General features: G+C 39.8%; 2 protein-coding genes across 2 annotated transcripts in view; both read left to right on the top strand.

The window, feature by feature from the left end:
* The window catches only part of megf11 (multiple EGF-like-domains 11), a 128,286-nt gene that overhangs the window by 30,990 nt on the left and 83,472 nt on the right, over positions 1-13,824 (top strand). Inside the window, exon 6 of the mRNA XM_072434606.1 lies at positions 6,614-6,706. Coding sequence (XP_072290707.1) covers positions 6,614-6,706 — 93 coding nt within the window. The remainder of the gene's footprint in view (positions 1-6,613; positions 6,707-13,824) is intronic.
* rpl4 (ribosomal protein L4) overlaps positions 1-13,824 on the top strand; it is a 132,736-nt gene that overhangs the window by 45,911 nt on the left and 73,001 nt on the right. The gene's annotated exons all lie outside the window — the stretch shown is intronic.

Genomic DNA, 13,824 nt, shown 5'->3' with positions numbered 1-13,824 from the left:
AGAAAGTTCAGTTGTTTAAAGCTGCTCACAAACTTAAGGAATGGAACCATGTTAGACTACAGGAATGTAAGAAAATTACAAATTTCACTTTCGTTTTGACACATTCTCAATAATTGTGAATAATTGCTGAATTTCATTCTTACGATTATATTGTGACCTGAATAATTAGGATTATTTATTAACTGAATAATCTTCATATTTAGGATATAAAGTGACATTTCTGCACTTTTGGGGGTAATTGGTTGCTGGTTTCTAGGACATCCGTTGTGGCAACCCAAACTAAATAAAAAAGGGAAATCATGAAAAGTCACCTTCTTTCTTACCTTCTAATATTTATCAAAATCATTATGTCCTGTTCATTTACCCCCTGGGATTTCCTTAACTGTTATTTTGCTGCTTCCCTTTGCTCTAACCGTGTTGATTGTGCAGCCGTGAGCGCGTGTTTTTTTGAGTAGGGGGCTTACCTGGCGTGCCCCTCCAGGTGAAGTGGGACGCTGACTTGATGGGGGCCGAGAGGGCACTTTTGTTTTCCGCTGGCTTCGCAAACTCCTCCAGCCTCTCTAATCCCCACACTCTCACTCAGGATTAAGAGATTTGTCGTCCCCAGGCTGTTTTGCATGCAGCGACAAAAGGGGGCATTATAGAGTAAATCGACCCAAAATTAACTCCACTCCTTCTATTTCCAGACACTTGCTTGTTTACTGGATGTAATGTATACCTCTTGTGTATCGTTAGCACACTGTGGCAGTTAAATTGAAGGACTATTGTAGTTAATAAGTCAAAAAGGAGGTTTAATGTATGATTTAGCTCCCAGGCATGGACAGGCGCAGAGTTTGCGTGTACCTGGAGCAAATTCAAAATTGAACATTCACTTGTGGCACTTAAGCATTTAAACTGAAATCCAGGTGGAAATAATACCCAAAAATACCATTAGGTCCCCAAGGGTTAACTAAAAACTACACAAATTGCATGCCAATTATTGATTGTAGCCTGGTTGCAAAAGAGACCAAAACAAAACGTGTAATTGTTCTCAACCTGGAGTTAGTGAATGTTGACATTTTGCATATTTATACTATTCAGCTGTGTTAGCTTTAATGTTGTTGTAATATAACTCGTAATGTTGAATTGTAGCTTTGTCTGCTGGGCCCATCCAAAAGTAACAGATACAAACCATACCTTTTTTGTTTTATAGTCTTCCCGTCTCATAACCAGATCTAACTTTAGTAACACCTGTTTTATAACAGTAGTTTTTGACCATAGTGCGTGGACTCAGGCATCTGGCACTCTGGCTTTAGAACTCTTTCTGTGCCACCGTGATTGGTGCATTATTCAGTTGTTGTTTTTGACCTTTTCGACTGCTCCCCTGAGACTCTGTAGTTTACACAGTCAAAGATTTAAGCGTGAAATGTTAAAGTTGAGACAAACATTTTAAAAAGGGGCCCAGAACTAAGAAACACAAGGATTCAAGCTACAATTTGGAATTTTATCTATGCCAGATGCCTTGCAGAGAACCAGCTATATGTTACTGATACAGTTGTTTTTTTGAGCAGGGAGAACCTTCAGCAAATTGTTAGAGCCAGAAATCAATCTCATGATTCATCTGGGTCGGCGCAGAGCCTAGCATATATGCTGCTGCTTTGACCACTGGACCACTGCAGAGCACGATACTCGATTCTGTTGTATTTTTGTTTTCTCTTTTTATTTTGCAATAAAAGCTGTGACTGAAAGAAACTCTGATAGAACCCTACCAGATTCTATCCCAAACAAAGTTACTTCCTGTCTTGTTTTTGCTCCTCCATGCCGCGGTCAGTGCCTGGAGAGGGCATGAGGCCAGTGTGTCTGAAGTTTGTTAAACAGAAAGGAGCCTGAGGCGCACTGTGGTCCACGGAGCTGGGGGTCAGCCAGGTCAGAAGAGCCTGGCCTGGGCCCCAACAATGAAAATATTGATCATCTCTCAATCTCTCAATCATCCTTCGATTAAGCTCCACACAGCAGCAGGTGAATCCCCAGCACTCGGGCCGCAGCTAATCGCAGAAATGCTCCTCAGGCAAAAATGGTAAACTGGAGATCCAAAGATAATTCTAAAGATTGTGAGATCCTGGCAAAGGACTGTCTAATTGCAGAGGACGGATGGAGCGAGCTTGAAGATTTGTGCTGACGAAGGCACCGCATCGACTACCTGTAATCAATGAGTCCACAGGATTCAAAGAGAAAAGGAGACAAATTCAATGTCACTGCCGCCGTGAGTAGATTTGATTTTGTTTCAATCAGCAAATTCTGATCAGCACGAACAGGGACATGCAAATGCGTCACATCCTTTTAAAAGAGCAGAGGGAAAAAATATGGAAATGAAGTTTGGAATACGGTGAGGCTTCTCTTGAGATCTGGACCGGTGTACTGAGGGGATGGCATAATAAAGTAGAAGGTAGGTCTTTCATTTTAATTGAAATTCATGAATCACTGTGCTTAACTCCTGTCTGAGAAATTGTTCGGAAAATGGAGTCTTTCATCGAGATAAAAGGCTAATCTAACTCATTACGCCAAGGTGTTATCAGCACATGGAACAATGGAACTAATTGGCGATTGTCAGCCAGTGTTAATACATTTAATATTCTTACCCGTCTGATAAAATAGTTCTAGCGTAAGTATAGTCCTCATTTTTAAGCATGACTGTTCAGTTTATGGCTCGATTCAATTTATGACACTTGTGGCACATTAGAGCAGAGCGGCAATGTAAGACGGAGTGATTCTATATGGCTTCTTCCCGCACTCCCACCCTGCACGGAATCATTTATTTTAAAATCTTTGAAGCGCTTAAAAAACGCAACAAAGCTGCAAAAAAAAAAATGAAAAAATGAAAAAGATATCAAAGGAGGCTAGTCCCTTTTCTGCCCAGATCTCATCATCTCACTGATCATCAAATGTGCAAGCCTCAAACTTTTCTCTCTATGAAAACTTGGCTAATCCTGAGACCGGAGTCATTTAGGGGAGGACTGCATGGCTGTGCAGTCCAGTGTGTCAGGACAAGTCACACAGGAGTCGTAGTTGGAGCAGAGCATCGTCACCTGAAGTTATGATCGCACTCGCTGGCCCACGATGATAAAACTTACGGAGGGAAATGAGCTGCTGCTTTGACTGGTGATGGTGGGCCGGCCGCGTTGAATGTAATGACTGAAGATGGATCAGAGGTCACCATATTAATGCAGACCCCAGCGCGTGGACCTCAAGTGCTAATTAATGTAGCTCAGAGCTGAAGCAGTGGTGACGAGATCTGGAATGAATTATACAATGAGTGAAAACCATGACGACAGACGACCAATTATATAATTTATTCAATTCTAATGATATAGTTTGGTTTATATTCAGTATATGATGTCACAATCAACGTTTCACTGTTTTCAATCATGTTACAATGTTGTTGGCCCTCAAAAGAGGAATTTGTATCACAGACTTAATCCAAGCATTGAAATTGAAATGGAAGTGTTGCCATAATAACAAACTAGTTTTCTTGACATCCAGACTTAAATAAAAACTGCTAAAAAACAAAGCAAAATTGCCTAAAAATGTAAGTGTCATAACAGCGAAATGAGACTCCCCTGAAAAAAAAAGATTCCAAATCTCAGTGCTCTGTGCTGCAAGTAAAGGTTTATAAATGAATACAATCTTTAAGTACATAGGTCAATAGGTACATTGTTTTGTGGTGGTAGTTGTCCGGCAGAAGCAGTAGCCACTTTAGTTGTAGCAGCACTGATAATAGCATTAGACGTAGGATGGGCAGTGATCAGTTAAGGATGCGGTTGGCCGCCCTTGGACTATCTATGTCCGTGCAACTCCGATTCCCATCAGGCCGCTGTCTCTCTCCTGGTGTCTCCATCCTTCTCCAATAAGATCTCTGTCTCGCCCTGGCCCGCTGACCTTGGAATGCCTCAGATTTATTCATGCTAAGTGCCTGTGTTGTGCTACTACCCGTTCTGCTTTCACAAAACTGGCACAGTAGCAGAAAACTCCATGTAGGTCACTTTATTAGGAGAACCAACTTCCAACTTGTGAAGGTGCTCCCAGGAATACTAATGCCTGTTCGATCAATGGGCCACAGTGTTGCTCAATATGAATAATCGAGAAAACGGCAGTGCTGGACGGTACGTGTTAGAGCAGCTGCCTGTGACAAAATGCTAGCGGATCAAATCAGAGGATTTACTGGCTGTTGGTCTGCAGCCCATGGCTGATAGCTCGCTGTGCAGAGGGAAGCCATGCCACAGAGCTCCTCCACCAGCCTGCTGCATCACATGAGCTGCATTATCAACCCAGGCACATGAGCCAGAGCCATGGTTGAGAGGCAGGCAGTGGGTATTACCTTCAATTTAGTAGGGGCATTTCCATCCATTTATTTATTTATCCACTTATCAATCCACTATCTATCCATCTATAGAACTGGGAGAAATGACAAAAGAATATAATGTTTTTCTTTTTTTACGGTACATCCACTGGGTCACTTAATATGTTTATGAACTCTTCCTGGGCCTAAAATACATCCATCCATCCATTTTCTACCGCTTATTCCCTTTCGGGGTCGCGGGTGACTGGAGCCTATCCCAGTGACTTCGGGCCTTAGGCGGGGTACACCCTGGACAATGGCCAACTTGTCGCAGGGCTGACACAGAGACATAGACATTACAGACAATTATTCACTCTCACATTCTTTCACTAGGGCCAATTTAGAGTCACCAATTTTTACCTAACACATGCATGTCTTTGGACGGTGGGAGGAGCCGGAGAACCCGGAGAGAACCCACGGTAACACGGGGAGAACATGCAGACTCCACCCAGAGAGATCATGTGATGTTGGTCTGGTCCGGGAACCCATGATCTCCTTCTTGGGAGGCAAGAGCGCTAACCGCCTTTGCCACCGTGCACCCATCCTAAAATACAATTGATGCATAATTTAAACAGTAAAGACCGTGATCCTTTGTTCCATTCCTCTTCAGCCACGGAGAAGACTTTGCATTTTGTTAACCTTTTGAAATATGTCAGCAGATGTGTAACAGACTAAACAACAGAACGACAGGACCACTCACAGGAGAACATTACTATTACATCTATCTTAAGAAAAAAGTGCTTTCAAAAACTTACCTTTTTTATTTACATAGTGTTAGTAATATATATATATTTTTTAAATCAATGCCAATTTACTATTAAAGGAAATGTTTTAATTGTCTAGTGTTTGAGTGTTTCCACATTTGATGAGCTATACAAATACTGATTAAGCTGTTTCAGAGACTCATTTATGCTACTATATACTATACTTTAGAGCAAAACATGTGGCTGATTGGGATCATCGAGAATGGAGCCAGTCAAAATCTTCAGACCATATTTTGGATGTATCTTCACCAAAAGCTCCTCCATGCATTTTCAGAAGAAGAAAAATACTGTTAGCCTGCCAAAAAAATGCTGTACCATGTGGACTATACTGTAATGACACTGTACAGTACGTTTTTGATATTAATTGTTATTATAAATTGTGTTTTATATAGTGAGTTTAAGTAAAGTTGTCTATTTATCCCCATCTTGGTGCCAACCACATTGCACCGTTGAGCTCACCTCCAAAATATGTTACATATATCTGAAGTTTATTACACTTCTTGAAAGCTTTACTGCAGCAATCCCTCTCTACAAACAAGTGCAAAAGAAGAGCACTGTCAGTCGCTGAGCATAGGGACTATATACAAAGAACATCCATAAACAACACAACAACATTTTCCAATGATTTGCATTGACCTCTTCGAGTAGATATTTGTAGTAGTCTTCTGTGCTACATGCATAATGCCTAGTGGGTATTGTAACCAACATGTCACTCAGCAGGTCAGCTCTGGTGATTTAGTAGTTCCTTTTGCGGAGTCAAATTGTACGAGGAGAACTTTATTATTTAGATCTTCAACAGTTTGGAATCAGCTGTCTTTGAGTATAAGGCAAATTATAACAGATAGTCTTTTTAAAAAGACTCTAAAACAAAAATGTATGAATGAACTGTATTTAATATTAGGTGGTATTGATTCAAATTGAATTGTACTTAAAGTTATTTTCTTAACATATGATTGCGTTTAATCTGTTCTGATTTTATGTCAAATGAACCCAAGGAAGACTAGCGACCACTTGTGGAAGCTAGATAAATAAATACATAAATCTCAAGGGAAGAGTAACTAGAAATGTTACTCAAGTAAAAGTACTATAGATTACATTTCTATAGTTCTCAAGAGGAATACTTTGAAATTGTAATTCATTACAGAATACTGAAATTCAATTTTTTTAAATTTTTTTTGCATATTATGTATTCAGAGTACTGTATTCAGAATTTAAAACAGCTTTTCGCTTTTGTTTCACAATTTGTTGCTTTTTATGTGATAAGAGGACGTAGGACGAGTACACTTCCTCAAAATTTGTATTCTGAGCATATATTTTTGGTCCGTGTATTTCGTGAAAATGTAAAATGTACCTCTACCCTCTATCTCCCCATTTCACACAACTGTTAGTAACTAGAGTAAATGTAAAGAAGTACTGTCCACTTCAGCCTGGAAGCTGATGCTAAAATGCTTGTTGTTGTGCCTTGTGTGTGCAGCTCTGTGCTCAGAGGAGTGTGTCCACGGCCGCTGCGTCTCTCCCGACACCTGCCAGTGTGAGCCAGGCTGGGGAGGTCTGGACTGCTCCAGTGGTGAGTCCTTTACCCCCACTTCACCCTTAAAGACTCTGACAGTGAATCCTACATCTGTTTGTATGCACATCTATCTCAAAGCTGCTTAGCTGTGTGTCCTCTCTTCTATAGCAAACACAGCCAATGGAACAGGTAAGGCACAATGAATTCATTCTCATTTGCTGGAAGTGGTTTGCCTGATGAATCTAGCGAGTGGATGAATGCCTGGTGCTCCTGTGTCTGCCTGGAGTTCTGTTATAATGGTCCTAATCATGATTAGGCTGGTCCGGCGCTGGTGTAGTGTAGGAGAGAATCGATGTCAAGCGCAGTCATTGTCCTGTGTTTACTGGGAGACTTCCGCAGAGCTAAAGAGGAGTTAGTCCTATCCAGTGTGTAATCTGCCTAATGTTTGCAGGTCAGACTTTCCATAAGCTCTATTCTTCATATTCAAAGGCACTGTACCTGATTTTTACTGTATTAAAATGCGTCCTAATTATTCACTTCAATGACTTTCTGAGCACTTTTCACTACACTCACAGGCCAGAGCAAGTTTTGTTGTCACCTTAGAGCTAAAAAACATTAGCATGCTAACAGTGCACTTCCTTATTTGCAGAGAATAAAACGCTCCATAATTAGATGCAGAGAAACTGTAGTCTCATTTTGACCCAAATAGCATCTTTTTACAGTATATTTGTACTGGAGCAAAACAGACATGAAAAGAATCAGGCAAAGTGTGCTCGGAATTTATCAAGATTCCCAGCTCTTGACCCAGTCTCTGTTCTCTGCTTCTGCACCCCTGACCCAGAGTTTTAGCGGCAGCTGCCAGCATTAAACATTTATGGTCGTTTGCATATTCAGAAATGAGTAATGGGAGCAAAAATAATATCAGCCCTGTTACTGTACAGATCTATGCGTTTTCATTTGCACAAGAGCCATTCCCTGATTAGTGCTGGTATAAATCAGCCGGGCCAGAGAAGGCAGAGTCAGAAGGGACAGAGCTTTGTGCTGTGGGGCTGGGGCCCCCGGGGGACACTGTGGCCCCTGTGGGTGAGCTGTGCAGGTGCTGGACTAATCCACCTTAACAGAACCTAGTTGATGATTGAGAAAAGACATTATTCATAAGTGTAGATATCCATCCCAGGCAGGAGTCCAGGCTTTCTCATTTGGAAGCTTTCATCTGCAGAAATGAGGAATGCGTGCCAATTTTGAAATTAAATCTGCCCTCCTTTCCCGTTGTGTAAATGGTTCAGCTTCTTTGGCTTGTAAATTTGCACAGGCTCACAGATAGGTGCGTCGCATTAATCTTTATCAGATAAAAATCAATGTCATGGTTTATTTGCACTTTGTTTTGATAAAGATGAAGTGCGGTTGAGAAGTAGATGTGCTTTGAGTGCCACCGTGACGATAGTGTAGGATGCTCGGAGGCCTGAAGCAGAGCCCAGTACTTCAGCGCTCTCCTGGAGTTGTTTCAAAGTCCTGCTTTCGAGCGCGGTGCCTCCGGGAAAGCTCCTTGTTGTGAGCTGCAGGTAGAGCGAGTCAGCTGCTGTCCACCGGCCCAAATAGAACTCTTCCTCGCACTCAGCCTGACTCTCACCCTGAGGCACCACAGCTGACCCCAGATCACTCCCCAGCACAGGGGGACGTCCCGAAGCAAGTGCTAAAGGCTCGCAGTAGAGAACAGGAGCGTTGTGTTGTGAGCGTCTGTCTGTGGTAATTTAGAAAGCTGTTGCAATGAATGACTGATGCCTGCTTACTGTTGTGGAAAATGCCTCACTAATCATCGTGACATGACATGACAAGTTTTTCAAGTTTTTTTTTCTTTTCCCTAGCCTCTCCAGCCAGACTGAAACACAGTATTTTCAAATTTCCCATTTTAAACTTTGAATAGGTGCTACCTGAGTAAAAAGTTGAAATGTCTTGAAGTTGTATATTTTAACAACCAAATATTGATCACCTAAAGAGCATCTAGGGCTGGTAACTCTAAACTGATACTATTTAATGCACAGGGACCGTATGCAAATTCATTATACTTTATGATATATTAATTGCACCAGATTTAGCTTAAAACGTTCTAGTATATTATATGTATAACTATATAACTTTTCTAGCCTATTTGTTGTGGCTTTAGATATTTTAAGCCTCTGTAAATACCATTGTGCGTCACTGTCTGTTGGGTAATACAGATATATTTAGTGCAGATGTGGTATTTTGAGAATTCCCTTATAAATATTTGAAACTGAGCAGCACTGAAGTGACAAGGGCCCCTAAGCCAAATATGGCTTCATACTCCTTTTAATGAAGTTGCAAAATCTAAGAATGATCAGTACAAATAACCACATTTTTCCCCCTTTTATGTAAAATGCCTTAACATGCAGGATATTGAGTCTAATTTGTCAAAATTGTCCTAGGGGAGGGCACCCAGACACCTTATTTAACATACGATGGGACTTTTATTTCACCATGACGTGTACGAATCAGCCCTTCAATAATAAGAAATGTTTTGTCCGGAAAGTGTGAGAGACTCAGAAACTCAATTGTGCTTACACTTGACCCTTTATTATTATAGGCACTTTGTAAAATGCCATAAAATACAGGAAATGACTTCTGATTTGCCCAAAATGTCTTACAATTGTCCAACAAAGCACACTTCACTAAGTCCATTTCTTGTGATACTTTTGATCATATTCTCAACATATTACATTCATATTTTGTTAATGTCAGAAACTACAGTTGAAATATACCTTTGCTTGTTTGTTGTACTGAATACAAACAGAGTAGTGCAGTGTTCAGGCCAAGTCAAGTATAAAAGTGCTGGAAAAACTAGCGACTGTACCTTGAAGGTGCTTAAAAATGCTTGAATGTTTTTTTAAAACCCAGTTTAAAGGCAATGTGACTTCTGTAGTGGGGTGTCCTGCTTGATGTTATTGCTTTGCCTGGAACGTTCCAAGGCATGGTATTAACGTGTATTGTATTTACTCAGTTTCAGGCTAAAAACATGCATCCATGGAGATACGTATGTTTAATACCATACTCTGGAACATCTAATTCAATTTAGGGTTGAAACAGGTTAATTGATTACAAAGAAAACAAGCAACAATGACAAGCAAAGCATTAACATATCCCTGGAGACAACTAAGTGTCAGTGCTTCCAACAGAAAATTAATCTGAAAATGGAATTGAAAATATCTCAACTGTTCCCAGCTCTTTGAGCTCCCAAATTGTGCATTTCCTGAATGTGGCAGAACAATGGCTGGACAGACTACTTTTGACCCATCCAATCCATCGTGTGACATGTCTTTTCTTTCTGTGCTTGTTGCAGTGTTTCTGATCAAATACAATGTTTTTCTCCTTTGTATCAATATACCGGTCGTTCTTTTGTTTAGAAAGAAACAACAACTCTAACAAATCCAAACCAAAAGACCAAAACCTCCTGCTCCCTGTCGGATTGTAAATGTAAATGTAAAAATGGATTGCGGCTGAAAATATTTGGCTCAATAACATGGAGTTGATTTCTTTAAAAGAGGGTTTGCAGATAGAGTTGTTCTGGTGGGACGGTCTGTAGTAATTTACTCTCTGATGTGTGCTGCCAAACTGGTGATGTTATTGATCGCTGTTTGCAACAAATACGGTGTATGCAGCTGTGCGGTATAAAGGAAGAGAGCAAATCTAATATTTTTGTAGGATACGATGTGGTTATTGAATAAAAACTTATAAAGTTGTCTCAGCAGAGCATTATGAGTTTCTTGGATTTCAAAGTTTGCAAAGTTAGATATATTCCTTGCGCATCGATTGTTGAATTCTTTAAGCATCGCTGATTTCATTTATGGGATAAACCTGCCAGGAAGGTCAGCACATATCTACGTAATAACTACTTTCATACCTCCACAATGGCACCCATCGCAGGCTGTAAGGTATATTTAGCTCTTGTTTTTAAAGACTTAACGCTCAATGAAGCACTAAGATTGATTTCGTGTGCCTCTGTCAGATAATGACACGTTCCCGGAGTCTGGGAAAAAGAATAGTTCACAATTATTGAACTTTAGGAGCTGGTACTTTCTGCAAATTAGCTCGCTGTTATAGTGGACGCGCCCACATGTGCTCAGGAATGGCGGAGATCAATGTGGCGGTAGAATGTGGAGTTTAGCTTTGTAAATCCCAAAGCATCCTTTTGTTGTATAGGAGAAATCTATCACACTTAATAGGCAAATGTAATGTGTCTGGTCAGGCGTGGCGTGAGGTAACATATTCCTCCCTAATGCATTCAAACAGGATGCTCTTTTGAGGCCGCTGCACGCTCCAATAAGTGATGAATGTGGCCCATTACGCCATAGTCTAATATACACCCAACACAAACTTTACTGTTAATAATTACACTTAATATCACTGACCCAGTGCTTCAAAGCAAAGCTTGTTCCTTTTTCCCTTTATTTGTGATATTTTCATGCTTCATTAGAAACAACTGCACTACTAACAACAGTAAGAGCAAGCACACCAAAATCATTGGCCTCTTTGCCTCATTTTCAGAAATGGGATCAACGGAATATTTTCTCTTTGCAAATAATCAACCCATTTACCCATGTTACTCTATCAAATTATTGTATTCTATTGTATTTTTTCCTTTTCTTTTTTTACGATATGGGATAGGCTAAGCCAACTACATAATCAAAATAATAAATCAATTTATGTTGATTTAAATACAAAAAAGTATTAGAAATATCCCAACTTAATCCCAACTAACTAGATCCAAAACATATATAATTGAATGTGTTTTACGTTCGTCTTAACACATTTTCATTGGATTGGCCTTGATGGGAGAAATTATCAGTATAAACATTTCCAGACTTTAAGGTTTATTGGACAAGAAAATAAGCTGAGTGAAATGGAGATGAAGAGGAGGGACAGACATTTTCTTTTCCTGGACTCGACCTCACAGAGCTGATGTCTGACATGCGTGCTGCTCCCAAACCCCTGGGCTCAGATTAAAACACGGTTGTGATATAATGTGGTATCAGTATTGCTGATTTAGTGGTGCTGATGATGATTTTGCCATAGCAAGAGCTAGAGTTTTCACAATACAAAAATAACAATTCAATTTTGATGATAAGGAATACGCTTGATACGTTATATTGATTTGATTCAACAATGATTACAAAAACACATTTTATTTTGGCAACCCAAAAAAATAGCAGGTTCATTAAAGTTACCACACAATCTGATAAAAATCAAAACCATTCTAAAACTATTCAGGAAAATGTCTAATTAGGTCTTATTTATGTGGTTTCTGGAGTATCGATTAGTTTCTGGGTATTGATTTGTTTGTTTTTGTCAAGAAATTACACATAAATCAATGCTATTCCTTAACAGTCAGAGAACAAAATTCAACTTAGAATATTAAACGACACAGAAACGTCAGTCTTTTGCATGGCTTGCAAGGAAGCGGAAGGCTTAGTCGAGTCAAGCTGTTGTAAGCAACCTGAACGACTTTCCAAATTCACTCTTAGCGTTTCTCCCTCTTACAAGTCTTTTATTAGAATTTCACACATAAAAGGCGGGTCACTCTTCTCATTGGTCAGCTCCACATCAAGCATTTTACTTTTACAACTGTCTCTGGTATTGTCTTTAGAGATAAGAGCCTTGTCAGTGATAACATTTTTGGTCAGTTGACTGGTCAAACAGTTTTTTTGATAATAGTTTCTTCTTTTGTTGACGTTTTGATATAATAATGTTTCTGTCCGTACAATATAAAAAGGTCTTTGCGCATGTGTTTCAGAGTCTGTGTCGTTCAGTTAACAATTATATTATGATCAAAATCAATCGTTGTGGCCCTACTATTTACAGTCTGCTTTCAGAAGTGTCTCTCAGGTGCCTTTAGAAAGAATACAGAAAGCATACAACTTACTGCTGTCACAAATATTAATGTCTCAAGCGCTGAATATTTCTTTTACTCAAAACATTACTCGGAGCGCCTTTTTCCTCTGCGCCCAAATCATAACAGACACTCACCCCAACGTAGCTACTTACAACTGCAGCTAAATAACTCTTGCAGTTTTTGCGGCAGCTCTAAATCCATAAAAATCCCAAAGACTCCCCATAAAGTTTTAAAGAGCAGTCTGAATTGATTCCACTCTTCGTTACAGCAGCATGTAAAGACAGACATTTTCTGGAGAACTATAAATATTCTAAGTGTTCCATTCGGATGGGGTTCAGCGCTGCTTGTATCTGTCAATGAGTGCTGCCTGCTCCGTTTTCATAGATCAAAGCCGCGGGGCAGTGCCGTTCCTCCGGGAGCAGGCGGACAAAGCCGTCTACGGTGCGGCCGCCATGAGACTCTGTTGACTGTGCCGTGTTATTTTCCACTGTCAGATAAGCAGCCAGTGCACTCAACTGTGACTTGTTTCTGTGGCAGGATTGAGATGTCTTTGCAAAGGGGTGGTTCCCTGATAACTCTGAGAATACTCATGCATTTGAACTGTAAGAGGCAGAACTGGGATTTTAAAGACCTGATACGGGAGATTCCATGAGACAATATTACAACAACGTGCCATGTCACTGTCAGTTTTTTATACACTAAACACTGTTGGTTTGTAAATGTAGAGATTTGCACAGCATGTGATTTTCAATACAGAATATAGAGCTAACATTTTGCAAAATTGTAATTTATTTTCAAACATAATTCTAGTTAGCGTTAAATTAAATACAAACATTAATTTACTAAGCCATTGATTTTAAAAATAAATGATAAATTCGAAAGAAATCCAGAATCAGTCCAGACACAACATGTCAGAATCAGAATCAGAAAAGGTTTATTGAGCGTCTGCTTATGATGTCATAAAGCAGACACTATTATGTTCTTGTATTTTAGGATTGTAGGATTTTTGACACGTTTCCACTCCTTGACACTTTCACAGATTTCAACAAGTTATACCTCTTTACAATCGTTTTCACCGTCTTATTGCTGCTGTTGCTTTTGACATTTGTACTTCTTGTACTTTTTTCAGTATTTGCTTATATTTTTTCAACTCCTTAACACTTTCACCAATTTCAACAAGTTATACCTCTTTAGGATCGATTTCACCGTCTTAGGGGAGATATTGCTTTTGACATTTTTACATACCAGAATATTTTTCAGTATTTGCAAA

The sequence above is a fragment of the Eucyclogobius newberryi genome, unplaced genomic scaffold (assembly GCF_026437365.1).
Source record: "Eucyclogobius newberryi isolate DKJ021-1_F unplaced genomic scaffold, fEucNew1.0.hap1 SCAF_7, whole genome shotgun sequence".
NCBI lineage: Eukaryota > Metazoa > Chordata > Actinopteri > Gobiiformes > Gobiidae > Eucyclogobius > Eucyclogobius newberryi.
The sequence above is the reverse complement of the archived record's forward strand: the minus strand, read 5'-3'. Positions and strand labels throughout refer to the sequence as shown.